This window comes from Gigantopelta aegis, chromosome 4 (assembly GCF_016097555.1).
Source record: "Gigantopelta aegis isolate Gae_Host chromosome 4, Gae_host_genome, whole genome shotgun sequence".
NCBI lineage: Eukaryota > Metazoa > Mollusca > Gastropoda > Neomphalida > Peltospiridae > Gigantopelta > Gigantopelta aegis.
Window position 1 is genome coordinate 56,444,057 of NC_054702.1, and position 17,153 is coordinate 56,461,209.

Sequence of the window (17,153 nt, forward strand, 5' to 3'; positions counted from 1 at the left end):
ATTTTAAAATAATTTGCAAAATAAACGGAGTGTTCCGGACGGGACAGAAATGACACCATTATATGAAATTGCCCAGAAAAGACCTTATGAGACCCCGATTTTGTATACTGCCCCTACTTGCAACCGTTATTTTAAGGTAAGTACGATGTTGCATGGCCTAAGGTAAATGAGGGCTCGAAATGAAAAAAAGAAATCTAAAGTTAAAGTATTTTTTGTTTAGCAATACTACTGCTTTATTAATCATTGGCTATTGGATATCCATCATGGGGCCTATCGACGAGGATCGATCCTAGACCGACCTCGCATGAAGCGAACGCCTTAACTACTACTAGGAGAGGGCCTCGCAAGTTGAATAACTTGTGCCCAATCCTTTTGTATATTATATGCAATAAAATATGTTTCAAACAAACTACTAGGCTACGTCCCGCCCTTTGACAAAACTAAAGTCATATGTAGAACTTAATACCAACCATAACATGATAATATGGGTCTCTGATGTGATTCGCGATTATAAAAGGTAGACTTCCAGCCCCACCGGTGTCTAACCGATCTCCGTTTTTATCTCCAGTACTATTTACAGGTTGCCTAGTACTGTTATTTCAATAGTTTATTGTTGACACTGATTTGTTTGTCCTGTCGATCCCGTGCCTAGCATGTTCGCGATCATATTTCGCTATTTTATTATTGGCTTTTCTTTAGATATCTATAGATCAACGCCATGAGTGCATTAAAAATCGAGACGCCACTTTATAATTGACTAAACACATTTAGATGTAAATGCTTGAAGAAATCGCTGTAATAATCCATGAGATCTATAATCATTCTATAATTCTGTTATTGTCTAGAATTTATATTGGTTGATGACACCGCTCCGTTGACATAGCGCCTAATTGTCTGAGGTGCTTAAATCGTAGGATAGCCCAGTGGTAAAACGCCCGCCAGATGCGCGGTCGGTGTGGGATCGATCTCCGTTGCTGGGCCCATTGGGCTATTTCTCGTTCCAGCCAGTGCACCACGACTGGTATATCAAAGGCCGTGGTATGTGCTACCCTGTCTGTGGGATGGTGCATATAAAAGAACCCTTGCTGCTAGTCGGAAAGAGTAGTCCATGAAGTGGCGACAGCGGGTTTCCTCCCTCAATATCTGTGTGGTCCTCAACCATATGTCCGACGCCATATAACCGTAAATAAAATGTGTTGAGTGCGTCGTTAAAAATAAAACATTTCCTTCCTTCCTTCCGTTGATAGAGCGCCTAATTGCCTATCAAAGGCCGTGGTATGTGCTGTTCTGTTTGTGGCATATAACATGTAAATAATTCCTAGCTAGTACTGAAAAAAATATAGCGAATTTTCTCGGAAGACTGTCAAATAGCAAATGATTAATCAATGTGCTCTAGTTGTGTTGTTAAACAAATACCTTTTAGCTTTCTTCAGAGTGCACATTTGCTGAATACTGGTGGGTTACTGTTAAGATGTATGTGACTCTATTAATTTACTCCTCGTTTTCTTTGACTAAGATGAGTAACATTTCAACAGGGTTGAAACAGTATTTCCACCCCCACCTCCCACCCCCCCCCACCCCCATTAAAAAGGAGCTTGGACCACTCTCCATAATGTAAGACCATTAGCAAAACAGTCTAACAAACTACAGATGACGTCATTGTGGTCTTTTCTTGCTGGACAAAAGGGAAACTTTTAAACAAAAACAGTTTTGTTTTGTTTGACGATACCACTAGAACATATTGATTGATCTATTGGTAAACATTTGGTAATTTTGACATGTAGTCTTATAGAGGAAACCCGCCAAATTTGTCCATTTAGTAGCAAGGGACATTCTATATGCACCATCCCACAGGCAGGATTGCACATACCACGGACTTTGATTTACCTGTCGTGGTGCACTGGCTGGAACGAGAAATAGCCTGTTAGTCCTATCGACTGGAATCGATCCTAAAGCGACAGCACATCACGCTAACGCTTTACCAATGGTCTAAAGTAGAAACAGATACTCTATTTTTTTTTTTTGGGGGGGGGGGGGGTATTTGTGTGGGTGTGGTAGGTGATTGGCTACCTCTTTACCCCCTCCCTCTACGTACGGCGCTGGCATCACTGAATGTTTCATTGCTGTGAACCCTCAGAGTGCACAATTATTGGCGCAGTGCGGGCGAGGAAAACACGCGGAAAACAGATGCTTAAAAAGGGTTCATATGTAATCACTGCTTTTGATAACCATGGAATTTTTTTTTTTTAAAGTCAGTTTCCCGCGTTGAGCGCCCGCGCCACACCAAAAAACCTGTTGATATGGACAACAGTCGTAAATGAACACTGGTCTTTAGTTCAGACTTACGTGGTTGCGAGGTGGTGTCAATAAGCATTCATTTACTATTTTGTTTTTCTCTTAGCTGAACAACAGGACTCATTTACTATTTAGACGGTGGACTCTCCTGTTAGTGTTACCAATAAAGTAAGTCTTCCAGACACTAAAACCCCCAATAAAAAACAACAAAACTGGGACCACTCTCGAGGCAAACCAACAAAAACTCTAGACAGACAGCTCCATAGGAACCCTTTAGTGGGCAAGTGGGTGTGACTTAAGGGGTATATGCCCTACCCAAGATCAATTATACTTTTGTTCTATTATTTAAAAATTAAAACAAACTGTCTTTAAAACAGCTGAAATGTATCATTTAAGACATTGATATTTTGTTTTGTGAATTCTACGAAATCACGTCTGAGGCTATCAAACTATGCAAATATCGCTGCGAAGCATGTCCCCACACCCAATAAATAACTTGGGTATCCCACTTCAGATAGTGTTTCTCTTATCGCTTAATCACTCGGCTTGTGACTCATGGCCCAGTAATACTTAGTCATTTCTAGCTATCAAACAAACCAACACCAAAACAGCATCAACAACCCCCAGCGCCCCCCCCCCCCCCCCAAATAACAACAAAAACAACAGTCCCTTAAAAACAACAACAAAAAACAACAACAAAAAACAACAACAACAAAAAACTAAAAACAACAATAAAAAACCAACAACTACAATAACAACAACAACAAAAGAAAACAAGCCTAATACATAAAACATCAGCCCTTCCACTCTCCCAACCACCACCCAAAAAAACCCCGAAGACGATAAAGGACAAAAAACTAAAAAAAAAGCTAAAAAAAAAAAAAAGGCAAAGAAAAACAAAACCCAGAAAAGAAAAGAAAAAAAGCTAAAAACTAAAAAGGGCATTTTATTTCGTATTTTATTCCATCTTTGTTTGGTCCTGGGGTCACTGTCGTTATTTGTTTTAAAACACGTCATTTTCCCACGTCTTATCATCTATCGTTACAGTATCACTATCACTTAATGATCAAATATAACAGAAGTAGAAAAAGCAAAACGGTGTAACCGATGTATCAGTTCGCGTGAAAAGCCAGTTATTGAAAATAAAACAGAATCAGGTAACACTGTTGATTAGTTGCTAGGCGACAAAGAACCCCACAGCACAAATACCAGACGAAACCGCCCAGATCACCGCAAATCTCAGCTGATACCTAGATCCTCTGTTTTGTATGAAGGTAAGCAATCAATTTATTGACACCCTATTGGTAATAAAATATTTCTCTTCATAATTAAATACGGTTTTATTTCGTAACAGATTTATTTACAATTTAGTCGAAATATTTTTTTTTTTACAGTATTTAATTTACATCAAAGGCCGTGGTATGTGCTGTTTTGTCTTTTAAAAAGTGCAAATAAAAGACTTCTTTCTTGCACGTAGCAGACTTGGTTAAGGAAGCGGATTTCCTCTCTATTCGCGGCGAGTCAGAATTGCCATACATCATAAACGGCGAATTACGTTGGTTTGAAGTGCGCTAAACAAATATTCACTTTCCTAGTTTATAATTTTGTGCACAATATATCTTCGTTTAGAAAGACACTGGCGCAGGACTGAAACATACTGCTATTAATAGCTAGATAGATCCATCATAAATATCATGGACTCAAAATAAAATTAAAATACAACGAAAAGCAAAAAAAAACACCCCAAAAATAATAATATAAAAAAAGAAAGAAAGAAGCAAAACAAGATAAATGTACAAAAAAGCAACAAAATAAAACAAACAATCCTCAAAATAAATGTTAAAACCCCCAAAACAAATAAATAACCCACAAACAAACCCATCCAAAGAAAACCCCGAACTATGATATTCCTCTAACGAATGCCACAGGCAGGGTAGGATATGTGGTCCCCTTTCTTGAGTACATAGGATTTCACCTCTGTAATATTTAAATACCACGTAGCAATTCCTGCTGCATTTGCTTTTTGAAAACTTACGAGACAAATACTGATTCCATTAGTATGTAACCAGATACAATACAATTACACATGTATATGTATAACAAATTACAAAGGCCTTGTGAGTCTGGACTCATAAATCACAGAACATCTTCAATATCAAAGAATTTGATATCATGATAAACATCAAAATCATCATCATTATCATGACCATCATCAATATCTTCGTCGTCATCATGATCACCATCATAATCACCGTCATCATCATCATCAATGTCGTCGTCGTCTTCAGCATCATCATCATAATCGTTATCATCATCACCATCACCATCATCATCATTATCATTGTCGTCATAATCATCATCACACATGTATTATCATCAATCATCATCATCATCATCATCATCATTATCATCATCATCACCAAACAACACACACACGCATTACGTCCAGATACATATAATTTACATATGACTTGTTTTTAAAAGTACTATTTTGTACACTGTCGGTGAAGCTTCTCGACCTTCAGCTGATCCTTTCTTTACATTACATGTGCGGTATTTAATGTTATTGGGACAGGTTACCTGTATTGGTTTACCTGCAGACCCACTCGAGCTGGTGTGTTCTCCAACCGAAACCCCTGACCTTTGCGTACAGACATTTTAATCAGTTGTTCACATGTCCCAGTTTGTTTATTCATCCGAGCCGTTTGAATTGCTCACAAAAGTTCTACGCTATCATATGACCAACATGGTTAGAGCTTCGCGTTTAGGACTGAGGTAAGTATTGAATTGTCATATTTATGATAATAACCAGCATATTATGGATGCACATACAAATAAACGGTGTTTTTCTTTTACAACGACACCTGTTCTGTTTAATTTTAACTTGATATTTGTAGTTGTATCCAATTAAGATTCAAGCACGCTGTCGTTGACTCACGCTCAGATCAGCTATATGAGCGGTCTGTTCAGGATAATGGATTAATGATGGTTTTGTTTGTGGTTGTGGGATGCGAGCCCGGTAACCAGTCCTACCAGTCTGATGTCTTAACCACTACGCCATCAAGACTTTACAAAAGCGATTGGCGTTCAAAAGGTGGCTTAGACTAATTTAATTAATATATATACACACATGTACAACGAATTAATATATATATATATAATTAATATATATATATATATATATATATATATATATATATATATATATATATACACACACACACATAACATATCTTATTTACACCGTATCCACCGTATGGCACGTCTGCCCTGATCACGAGTTCAGACATGCACCAAAAAACGTCTCCAGGACAAAAATGCTGGTTTGATTGGGGTGTCTAAATGTTTAAAGAGTGATACCATTTACAATGGTTTCTATGAAGAAATAAAGTGACCCTTTGGACATTTATAAACTCACGCCTAATGGCTAACATATCAATCTCAAATATTATCAGATTTGTTTGGTGCTAATACTTAAATTTTTGTTACTGTGTTATTCAAATTATATAACGTAAATACATTTCCTCGGGTCTTGCCAAGAACCCTAAATTGTTTGTATCCAAGATCTTGTGGACACATCTTTAACGGCTTGACATGAAAAAGTAGTTCACAAAAATGCTGAAAAATAGACAGCAAATTCATGAATTTGTTGTCATTCGTAACTGCTGAAATTGGTTCACTACTATAAATGTTGGAAGTTCACCTTTGATGAAAATTTCAGTTTTCAGTAGAATTCCCTATTCAGCATAATGTTATGAATTGTTTATATATGTGGATTGATGGAATACCATATGTTTTACATACGACCTTGACCATTACGTATTACGTGCACGTGACTAGTGAGATCCCTTTATTCATGATGCCGTTTGGTTGGCCTAATAGAGAGGCAAACGCGAAAACGTTACGTAGACCTAAACGTGAAAAGTTGCCTCAACACGGAAATTGAACACGCATAAATGTATCTGGTCTAACCAAGGTTCATCGAAAATAAAAGACCCCCCCCCCCCCCCCCCAAAAACAAACAAAAAAAACCCCCATCACACCCAACCCCACCAAAAAACCCCAAAAAAACAACACCCAACAGCAAAAACAACAACAAAACACACCACCCTACAAAAGAACCAAACGAAGAACCAAAACCAAAACAAATAACAAAAACAGAACAAGAACAAAACAAGCAAACAAAAAAACACCAAACCGAAACCCTTATTATCCATATAACTCCATTCTGACCATCATGGTCTAATAAACACATCATACACCAAGATATATTTAACTGACATATTTCCCCCCGTGAACTGTCACATTACGCCAAGGTGTGACCAAATGTCACTCGATCATTTTAGATATGAATAGTAACTTTATAGCCAGGTTGCAACCAAATATATATACAAATGTATCAGTCACTCGATCACTTGAGTCTTTTTCAAGCTGATTACCTTGTTATAGCATTCGTTCGATTAAATCAATCAGAAGCTTTATGTTAACCAATATCCTTCTATTGACTGTTTTATCATTGTACTGCAGGCGCATTGTCACCACAGGGTATGGGATTTTAAATAATATGCCAATCTTTGTGATCCAAGGATTTGTCTTAATTTACCATTTGCGACTGTGAATAGACGCCAGTGTTTTGAATAGCGTTCATTAGGCGACCAAGGAGTCACACGTGGATATTCATCTGCTTAACAAAGACTGAAATCTTAAATAATTCCACTCAATATTTGTGTCACTTGTAATTAAATTGGTTAACACTCGTAGCGTCAGGGGGCTATGTATCTTGGTACGAAGGCAACTATTTGAATTAAAAATTATTCCAGTTTCATAATTTATGAAACTCTGTGTCAAAATCAAAATACTACTTCTACTACTACTACTACTACTACTACTACTACTACTACTACTACTACTACTACTAAAAAAACAAATAAAAGAAAAACAATAAATATGTTACATGTATGTATGTATGTATGTATTAATAATGGTATTACATGTCTTTGTTTTAATGAATGTGTATCATACTGCAATGTATTATATGCAGTACGTAAGTAAGTATTGTGTAGTGTGTGTGTATATATATATATATATATATATATATATATATATATATATATATATATATATATATATATATCGGTGTGTGTACCGTATGATAACCATTACAAAGCTTTTTCTCTTCTGTGTGTTTTAGGTCTTGGTCTGTCTACTTCCGTGAACAAACTTTGTGGTAATGGGCTACATACATTTTGCATTCCGTTCTTCAGCACGTGTTTATCAACATCCACCAGCCGTCTGCTAATGTTCAGACCTCACCCCATTCACGAGTGGAAAGACGTGTCACAGCGAGTCAATACGGATACCTCGTGTTGTTAAGACTCTATTCAACTGCTACAATACGACCATTATATACAGGAGAATTTAGTCCTATTGGACACCGCTTTATTATGTGGACTCCCTAATAAAAAAGGAGAGACGTGGATTGGCGTAAACATATTAGTCTTGACCCATATTCCAGAAAGGATCAGTCACAAAATTGGGAAGGTGTTTTCGTTAATCTTGTTAATATTACATGAAAGTATTTAGTATGATTCACCTTTATGCGAGTACTTTATAAGGGTGTTAATATGTTGAATTCTTCGCCAACAAGGACAGCATATTAGTTTCAGAGAGAAATCGGTTTTCGGTTAGTGGATCATATAGAAAAAGTTCTTCTTTCGGACAAGGATTCACGTTTTTAGTGTACCTGTCACCTATCCATATAATTCAAGATGTGGACTATCCAGTGGATTGTTTTCGTTTTGTTCCTCAAGATTTTACAAGATGTTTCAGGAGAGAAAGTGGAAGCCTGTAGATCGACTTTATGTAGATGTCATAAGCAGAATGACAGAACTACAGTGTCTTGTAGAAACCAGAATGGCATCACTGAGATACCCAAAAATATTCCACCGGCTACAAAAGTACTGTAAGTATTGATTCTGTTTAGTATTTTAACTTTAGAACATGATGTTATTTAGAGACATTTAGCATTGGTTTCTTAGCTCGATTACCATCAATGGGTCAATATAGTTTTCTCCTCGTTCCAGCCAGTGGTCCATGCCTGGAGTATCAAAGGGCATGACATGTCATTTGTATTGTCCTTTTTGTGGGAAGTAGCAAGATCCTTACTGTTCCTCTGTAAAACGTTTACTTCGCCTGTTTTTATCACACTTCTCTCCTTTCTTCTGGGAAGGTAGAAGTCGCTTCTTCTACTGTTTCAATTCTATATTAGGGCCTGCAAAAGTAGCCCACGTCTCTCTCTAGACCAAGAGATGCCATTACTGCATGTTAGACACCAGACAGCCTGTGTTTTAAATTAAATTAGGGTATTTTTAAACAATATTGTTTTTCTTATATCCTCTGTGTGAAACACACACACACACACACACACACACACACACACACACATCATTATTAATACTGATAGTGTTAAACATAAATTCCTTTCATTTAAATTCCCCTCTCACCGACCAACGCATTGACACTATTTATTATTTTACTTTAGTGTTATTCCGATATGTTATTAAACAGATATTTTCATATTGGCCTTGTTATAGGTCCTTGAACCGTCGCATAGCTTTGGACCAACAGACCAATGGCAAGGCCAATATGAACAATTTTAATGACATTTTAATAGGCCACTGACCCTGGTTTCCGAGGCATGTCTTAGCTACTACAAACTCATTGAATTTGGTTTGTTAAACAAGTTGTAAGTAATGTGTAATTTAACTGTAACCACCCCCCCTCCCCCCCCCGTTATATTCACCTGGAAATTAATTAAGCACTTCCTGGATTGTATTGCAGCCTAATTGGCGGCTAGAATTTGTTGTCCGTGTTCTGTATCTACTAGGTATTTACCGATATGGTATGAAGCACATCAGTGTGATCGCAGCTCCATAGTCAATTACCACACATTTTCATGCATACATGTATTTACGGTTTTTGTCTTTTTCATCGACGAAAATAACACTTACTATCAATCTGTTTCAGTGTCCTCTGTATAGACAGAACATTTATTTCACTGTTTTTTTTATCAACGGAATCGTCACAATTACTGGCGGAGCATAAGTCACGTAGTCAAAAATAGGTGGTTCTTAATTAATGTTCAGGTGTTTACATTGTACACCACCTGATAACTGAACCAGGACTCTTAACTGAACAACTACTTGAGGAGTGAAGATGTTATTCTTGTTCTTAACTTTTACACAATTAATGTTCTGTGAAAATTAATACACAGCAATGGATCATATAACTCCATCATGTTTTGGTTGTACTACCCCAATGCTAACATGATATGGGAGTGTGGTATTGAAGGCAGTATGTCAGGTAATATGTTGGTTGTTAGAACAGACGCTTTCAGCAAATTTGCTTTGATGTGTTTGCCGGCCCCAGCGTCGAGTCACCCCTGTGTTATGTTTGTTTAGTAGTACCAGAGGAGACATAGGTAAACTGTCACCTCCATGTAGTTTACTAGGAATCTGTTAAACATAACAAGGTGTTGTTTAGTCTTTCGATAAACACATACGATGGGGCAAAGGAAAAAAAAAAAAAAATTAAAAGGACAAAATCTGAACATGGGCGGGAAGATCCACAATGCTTGGTCTCTAGTAAATAATTATATATATTGTTTTTAAAACGGAGGTTTAAAGGAGAATAATAGGACCCGAACACGAGTAAGCAGAACCTATGTTTTCTCCATGGGACAAGGCCGGGCATGTGTTCGACCCGTACCCCCTTTCAATGGTTAGGGTTAAGGTTAGTTTTAGGGTTAGGTTTAGGATTAGTCTTTAGAACCTTTGATATAGAGGGGGTACGAGTCGAACTCTTTCCTAAGGCCGTAAAGAATCAAACAAGGGGTCGAAATTCCCCTGCTCAAACATCTCTCTCTCTCTCTCTCTCTCTCTCTCTCTCTCTCTCTCTCTCTCTCTCTCTCTCTCTCTCTCTCTCTCTCTCCAATACATTTCCCGGGGGAGCTTGTCTCGACCCATCCCCTGCTGGGCGAAACTAGCCTAAAATAACAGAGGTACTGAGTACAAAATGAATCCCGACACAGTTATATAGGGTTTTCTCCAGCTAGAAAACGGGGGAATTTTAAACTAAAAAACCCAAAGTACCTCCAACAACAAGACCTCATCTACGCATAATCATAATAATGGCAACAACAAACAAAAAATCACTAATATTCCGTATTATTCGGGTTTAGTTACTTTTAACTCATTAAACTAATGTATATATTTAATTATAGCATTTTGAATTCACCCAAAACGTATATAATTTTAATATAGGATGTGCATGTTTAAAACATCATTAACGGTCACTCGTTGTTTTTTGTTTTCAGAGACTTGTCAGCCAACTCAATATCTTCCATAATGGAAGACGATTTACAAAACTTGGAACAGTTAGAAACATTGTGAGTAATTATTTTGTCTGTATATGTTGGTATATCTTGCGCGTGTGTGCGTTGTGTATGTATGTATGTATGTATGTATGTATGCATGCATGCATGCATGCATGTATGTATGTATGTATGTATATATGTATGCATGCATGCATGCATGCATGCATGTATGCATGTACGTACGTACGTACGTACGTATGTATGTATGTTTGTATGTGTGTATGTATGTATGTACAAATGCTTGTGTGTGTGTGTGTCTGTGTTTATGTATTCATTTTATTATGAGCATTATGTCTGTAGCCCAGTGGTAAAGCGCTCGCATGATGTGCGGTCGATCTAGGATCGATCTCCGTCGGTGAGCCCATTGAGCTATTTCTCGTTCCAGTCAGTGCTCTACGAATGGTATATCAAAGGCCTTGGTATGTGCTATCCTGTCTATGGGATACTGCATATAAAAGATGCCTTGCTACTAACGAAAAATGTAGCGGGTTACCTCTAAGACTATATGCCAAAATTACCACATATTTGACATCAAATAGCCGATGATTAATAAATCAATGTTCTCTAGTGGTGTCGTTAAGCAAAACAAACTTTATATGTCTGTATCTATATATTTGCGTTTACTTGTATCTTTGCATGCGAATATATGTACATATAAAAACAATTACATTAACTTACACATTTATTTTAAAATTTAAACATAAATATAATTGGGCCGAATTTACAAAGCATGTTTATATTATGTGTTACACGCGTGTAACAATACATTTACAATGCTTAAAGGGACATTCCCGAGTTTGCTACATCGTAAGATGTTTCCGACTAATAAAATATTTCTACGATTAAACATACATTTAAAATATATTTTCTTGTTTAGAATGCCAGTGTCTGTATATTCAATGTGTTTCTGGTCGTCTTAATATTTGTAAGAAGCCCAAACTAGATTTTGTCTTCAAATAATTTCGTACGTACAAACAAAATTATTTTAGGAAATAAAATGAAATTTAACGCAGTACAAATATTAGAACGATCAGAAACACGTTTAATATACAGCCACTAATATATTTTGCAGAAATATATATTTGATATGTAATTACAATCGTTAAAAAGTCTGTTAGTCGATAACATCTTAAAAATTGCAGAAAACTCAGGAATGTCCCTTTAAACAGGCTTCGTAAATTCGGCCCGATGTGTTTTGCCTGTATAAGTTAATAATTCTTAATCCAATTCCTTCATTTTTCAGATTTCTTTTGCAAAACAGTATTACAGAAATTCATCCCAAGGCCTTCCGTAACCTGTACAGTCTGAAAACGCTGTAAGTACAATGTATGTGTGTGTGTGTGCGTGTGTGTGGGAACCCGTTTAGTTAGTAGGTCACCGGACCGAAGACAATCACTCGACAAACACAAACATATACACTACAGCTGGTGTCGATTTCTCAGTCGTCATACGTATCGCGAGCACAACAGGTATTGTTTTCCCCCATGACAACGATTTGTGACGAAATTCCAACTGTTTTTGCTACATGGGAGATATGGAAACCAGATGAATGTACTCCTCTAACGAGTCTACTCTGTCATTCTTTCACTATACTAGTCTACTCTATTTTACACCTTACTGGTTTGTTTATTCGCCTCATTTTGTTAGTTTTATCGAATATTTTAAATATTTTCACGTACATAGAGAATAATATATGAGTGGACGTTAGATACCATTTATCTCACAGCGAGTTCTTTTGAAAGGTACCAAACTCGCTATCGCTCGTTGTGAGACAAATGGTATCTAACGGACACGAATGCATTATTCTATTTGTTACATATCCTTAAAAACCAGGTTTTAAGCAAATTTTAACATCTTTTTTGACTAAAAGTTATTTACAGCCGTTGCACTTGTAGCTGACTTACGCGTCACAGACACATGATTGTCAGGTTAACTATACGTCACAGTCTAATCGATTTCCATCGTGCTGGTTTTTTATTGGACGTATGGCATCGCCTAGAAGCCTTTTTAATGACTACAATTAGATGTTAAATTGTTTAATAAATTTTGTTTGGAATACCAGTGGTCACATTAGGATGACCAAGAACACAATTTACATATCGGCGCTGCTATTCCAAACAAGAAAATATGTATACTTCATGAATTGGTAAACATTTTTGAATGAAAATTACTGCCTAATCTAAAGGAAAGAACAGTTAACATGCTCCAAATTAATTCATACACAACAATCTAATGAATATGCATGTGAAGTTTTGTTCGTGATATCATTAAAAAATAAATGTAACATGAACATCCCCTCTCCTACGTCGCAAATGTAAACGTATTTTATTAGTTTAATACATTTTCTTGGGAAGATTCAGACATTATTTTCTTTGTCCACACCTCAGTTATCAGTTAATGATTAATGACAAAGAAAAAAACAGAAAGAAAAAGAAAATGTTCCATTAACAACATTCCGATCATATTTTAAACGTCTATTTGACTTTTAACATATTGTTATTTCTAATCACACACAGTAATATATATTTTCAACTACATGCATATCAATCAGTCATTAGGAAAATTAAAGGGACTCTCCTGAGTTTCCGAAAATAAAATATTTCTACGATTAAACTTACTATTAACAGTTATTTGTATTTAATTGAATACTTCTTTCAGGGTTCTTTCAGACAACAAACTGACGGAAATAATGGCGGATCACTTTCAACATTTATCAAGTATTCAGAGAATGTGTGTATTCCAGTTCATTAATTCATAAATTTAGTCAACTATTTATTCATTCATTTAATTACAAATGTTATTACTTTAAATATTACTCTTTTAATTACTGACTTTCATTCACTGACAAACTGTACTGGCAAATAGTAAACATTTTATAGTAATATCTTGATAAATATAATGCACATCATACATTTATTCCATGTACTATATTGTTTTTAATTTCTGGCATGACATTCCGAGATGTACTATCCGACGCCATATAACCATAAATAAAATGTGTTGAGTGCGTCATTAAATAAAACATTTCCATTTCCCAGATGTACTTGAACACGTAGACTGCATACGTACAGAAATAACAACACTTACTCTAGATTTAAGTTAAATAATTAGCTACACATATTTACATATAGTCATTAAAAACCTAACGGTTTGATATGTATCTTGTTTTTTCCATGTGCGCGGAACAGACTGATTTTAAACACGCTGCTACCACGAACCTCGCAATCTGATTAAAATTAGTTCTTCTGGTCTACCAGTAGATCTAACAGCATCGTGGACTCCCATGTCCAGGTGACATTTCGTCTATAAATAACAATTTAAATATTTAATTAGATTGCGAACTTGGCCACTATTGATAACCAAAGAACCAATTTTTTTGACTTGCCTGGTTACCGCGTTCTACACCCGCGTTATCGCCAAAACCCATGCACATGGAAAACGGCTTTAATCGTGGATCATGAAATATTGATCATATTAGATGGCTTTATTGCATCAGTATCACTTTCCATGATATCATTTTTTTTTTTCAGTGATCTGCAGAAGAATAATATCACATATATATCCAAGTTTGCGTTCATAACCCTTCCCTTGAACAAGAAAGTAACAGTGTAAGTATATTAATGCAATTCAGGTTTAAAAAATGTATCTGCACATCGCTTTTTAACTGTTTCATCATTGTTCAAGGTTCTTTAACACTTTTCCATTTTGTAATACTCATCGCAATTGAACTATTTAATTATTATTAAAGACTCCTTAATTCTCTTTCTTCAATTATTGTTATGTATCATGGATCTTTTACCTTTTAAAAAACAAAAATAAAAATAAAAATACACATCACAATTTAACTATTTTACCATTGTTAATTTCTTTACGGTACTTTTCCCATCTATTTATTAAATATTAATATAATAATTAACTGTACGATGTCACATTTTTCATAATCATCCTGATTACAAATGTGTTAACTTTTTTAAAGGTAAAATATTAACAGCATCATTTTCAATATATATTTAAAAAAACTTACAGCTTTAAGCTGTCTGTGGATATACACGTAGTTAGTGGTTTATACCCAGCTACCAGAAAATATATACACTAAGTAATGAATAAACAGCTCTATGAAAGCATTAGAACTGACGGAGCCAGATTGGTGTGTTTGTGTGTGTGTCTGGGGGGGGGGGGGGGGGGGGGGGGGGGGGCATGGGGGCCATTCCCCTCAATCACACCTCCCCCCACCGTTTATATATTTCTGTCACCCAATTTCACGACTAATAATGTGGTTGCCCCATCGCCCAATGTGGGTGCCCCCAATACGACAATGAATATTGGAAAAAGTATTTAGAAAAGTATATTTTAAAAGATTTCATTTGTGAATACAGCATGTTCGGAGGAAACAAGCACCTGTACTGTGGATGCGCTCTGAAGGCGATCAGGAAGTCCCTGTCGACAAACTCCAAGCTCTACCTGGACAACCTGCACTGTTCTAACGTGAAAAACAAGCTACCTCTCAATGACATGCGCGACCAAGACTTCCCATCATGCACAGGTAATCATTTATCACCTAGGGCCAATATAGGATTAGGGCCAACCTAGGAGTTAGGGCCGATCTAGGATTTTCTAGGAGTAGGAGAGAATTCTAAGAAGAGACCTATTGAACCACTAAGATCCGAAGTTTCAGTGGGAGATTATTTCCTTATCATAATCTCAAATTATTCTGATGTTTTTGCAAGATACGAAAACTTTATGTTTTAAAGCAAAGTCGGAAACGTCAGTGCTTTAATGGAAATGAAATAGCAAAAAGAGAGACCTGCAATCTCGAGAGGGAACTGGAGTACCATGTCACCCCATTTCGCAAATGCTCACAGTACAATATGTCTCTATGGAAACTGTATTAAATACTAGCATATAATTATTTGTAGATGCTTCTTCGACTAGACACGCAATTCAGTTGAAATCCATATGCAACAAAACGGTTTTCAATTCTGGTCAACAGTGGTATCATATATTGTTATAAGTTGCTCCTACTAGTAAAATGTTTCTTGTATTGCAGTGGCATGTCATTGTCCCTTCCCCATCGAGAGATTAGCTTCGACCCTATTAGCCTACAAACAACATGGAAGAAAATAATCTGGGCTCCTTATGGGAAGAATATATTATAAATCAACATGACGCTAGCTGCTTAATCTGATCCCCAGTTAACGTGATGTTTGCCACTAGACTCTGATTCGAAGATAACATGATGCTGGCCACTAGACTGATTAAAAGTTAACCAAACGCTGACCACTTAACTGTGATCCTCAGTTAGCATGATGCTAGCCACTTGACTCTAATTCCAAGGGGCGAGACGTAGCCCAGTGGTAAAGCGTTCACTTGATGAGCGGTCGGTCTGGGATCGATCCCCGTCGGTGGACCCATTGGGCTATTTCTCGCTCCAGCCAGTGTACCACGACTTGTATATCAAAGGCCGTGGTATGTGCTATCATCCTGTCTGTGGGATAGTGCATATAAACGATCCCTTGCTGCTAGTCGGAAAGAGTATCCCATGAAGTGGCGACAGAGGATTTTCTCTCTCAATATCTGTGTGGTTCTCAACCATATATCCGACGCCATATAAACGTAAATAAAATGTGTTGAGTGCGTCGTTAAATAAAACATTTCCTTTCCTTTCCTTTTCTAATTCCAAGTTAACATGATGCTAGAGACTTAATTCTGATTCCCAGTCAACATGATGCTACTCGCTAGACCGATTCCCAGTTAACATGACGCTAGCCACTTGACTTTGATTTCCAGTTAACATGACGCTAGACACTTTACTTTGATTATCAATTAACATGATGCTAGCCACTTTACTTTGATTATCAATTAACATGATGCTAGCCACTTGACTTTGATTTCCAGTTAACATGACGCTAGCCACTTGACTTTGATTTCCAGTTAACATGACGCTAGCCACTTGACTTTGATTTCCAGTTAACATGACGCTAGCCACTTGACTTTGATTCCAAGTTAACATGCCGCTAGCCATTTTAGTTTTATTCTCAATTAACATGATGCTAGCCACCGGTCTCTTGACTCCCAAATAACATGTCACTATAGCCAATAGATTAATGCGTCTTTTTTTTTTTTTTTACAAGACTGATGTTTAAAATGTTATCTTGCTTTTGTGCTTTTAGAAGAGGAAGAAAACATTTTCCCAAGCAGACAGTATTGTCGTTACTGTTCATCAAGCAGGACAAATGGGAAATGTCTCGATGCAGACCAAAACCGAGTTTGTCACGGACAGAAGGTAAATGTAATTACAGTGTAAAGCATATGTCTAGACACGGAATAAGCTAGACATCACAGATATGAAAGAGGTGCACAAGAAAACACCGTAATTAAATATCTTTACAGCATGTCTGTTAGATAATTATATATCATTTACCGT

General features: G+C 36.6%; 1 protein-coding gene across 6 annotated transcripts in view; it reads left to right on the forward strand.

The window, feature by feature from the left end:
• Positions 1-17,153, forward strand: part of LOC121370795 (adhesion G-protein coupled receptor G6-like) — a 58,910-nt gene that overhangs the window by 13,234 nt on the left and 28,523 nt on the right. For all 6 annotated transcript variants that reach the window (XM_041496263.1, XM_041496265.1, XM_041496266.1 and 3 more), the window contains exons 2-8: positions 7,487-8,257; positions 10,670-10,741; positions 11,973-12,044; positions 13,388-13,459; positions 14,260-14,337; positions 15,106-15,272; positions 16,900-17,012. In XM_041496263.1, coding sequence (XP_041352197.1) covers positions 8,064-8,257; positions 10,670-10,741; positions 11,973-12,044; positions 13,388-13,459; positions 14,260-14,337; positions 15,106-15,272; positions 16,900-17,012 — 768 coding nt within the window. In that variant the 5' untranslated portion in view covers positions 7,487-8,063. The remainder of the gene's footprint in view (positions 1-7,486; positions 8,258-10,669; positions 10,742-11,972; positions 12,045-13,387; positions 13,460-14,259; positions 14,338-15,105; positions 15,273-16,899; positions 17,013-17,153) is intronic.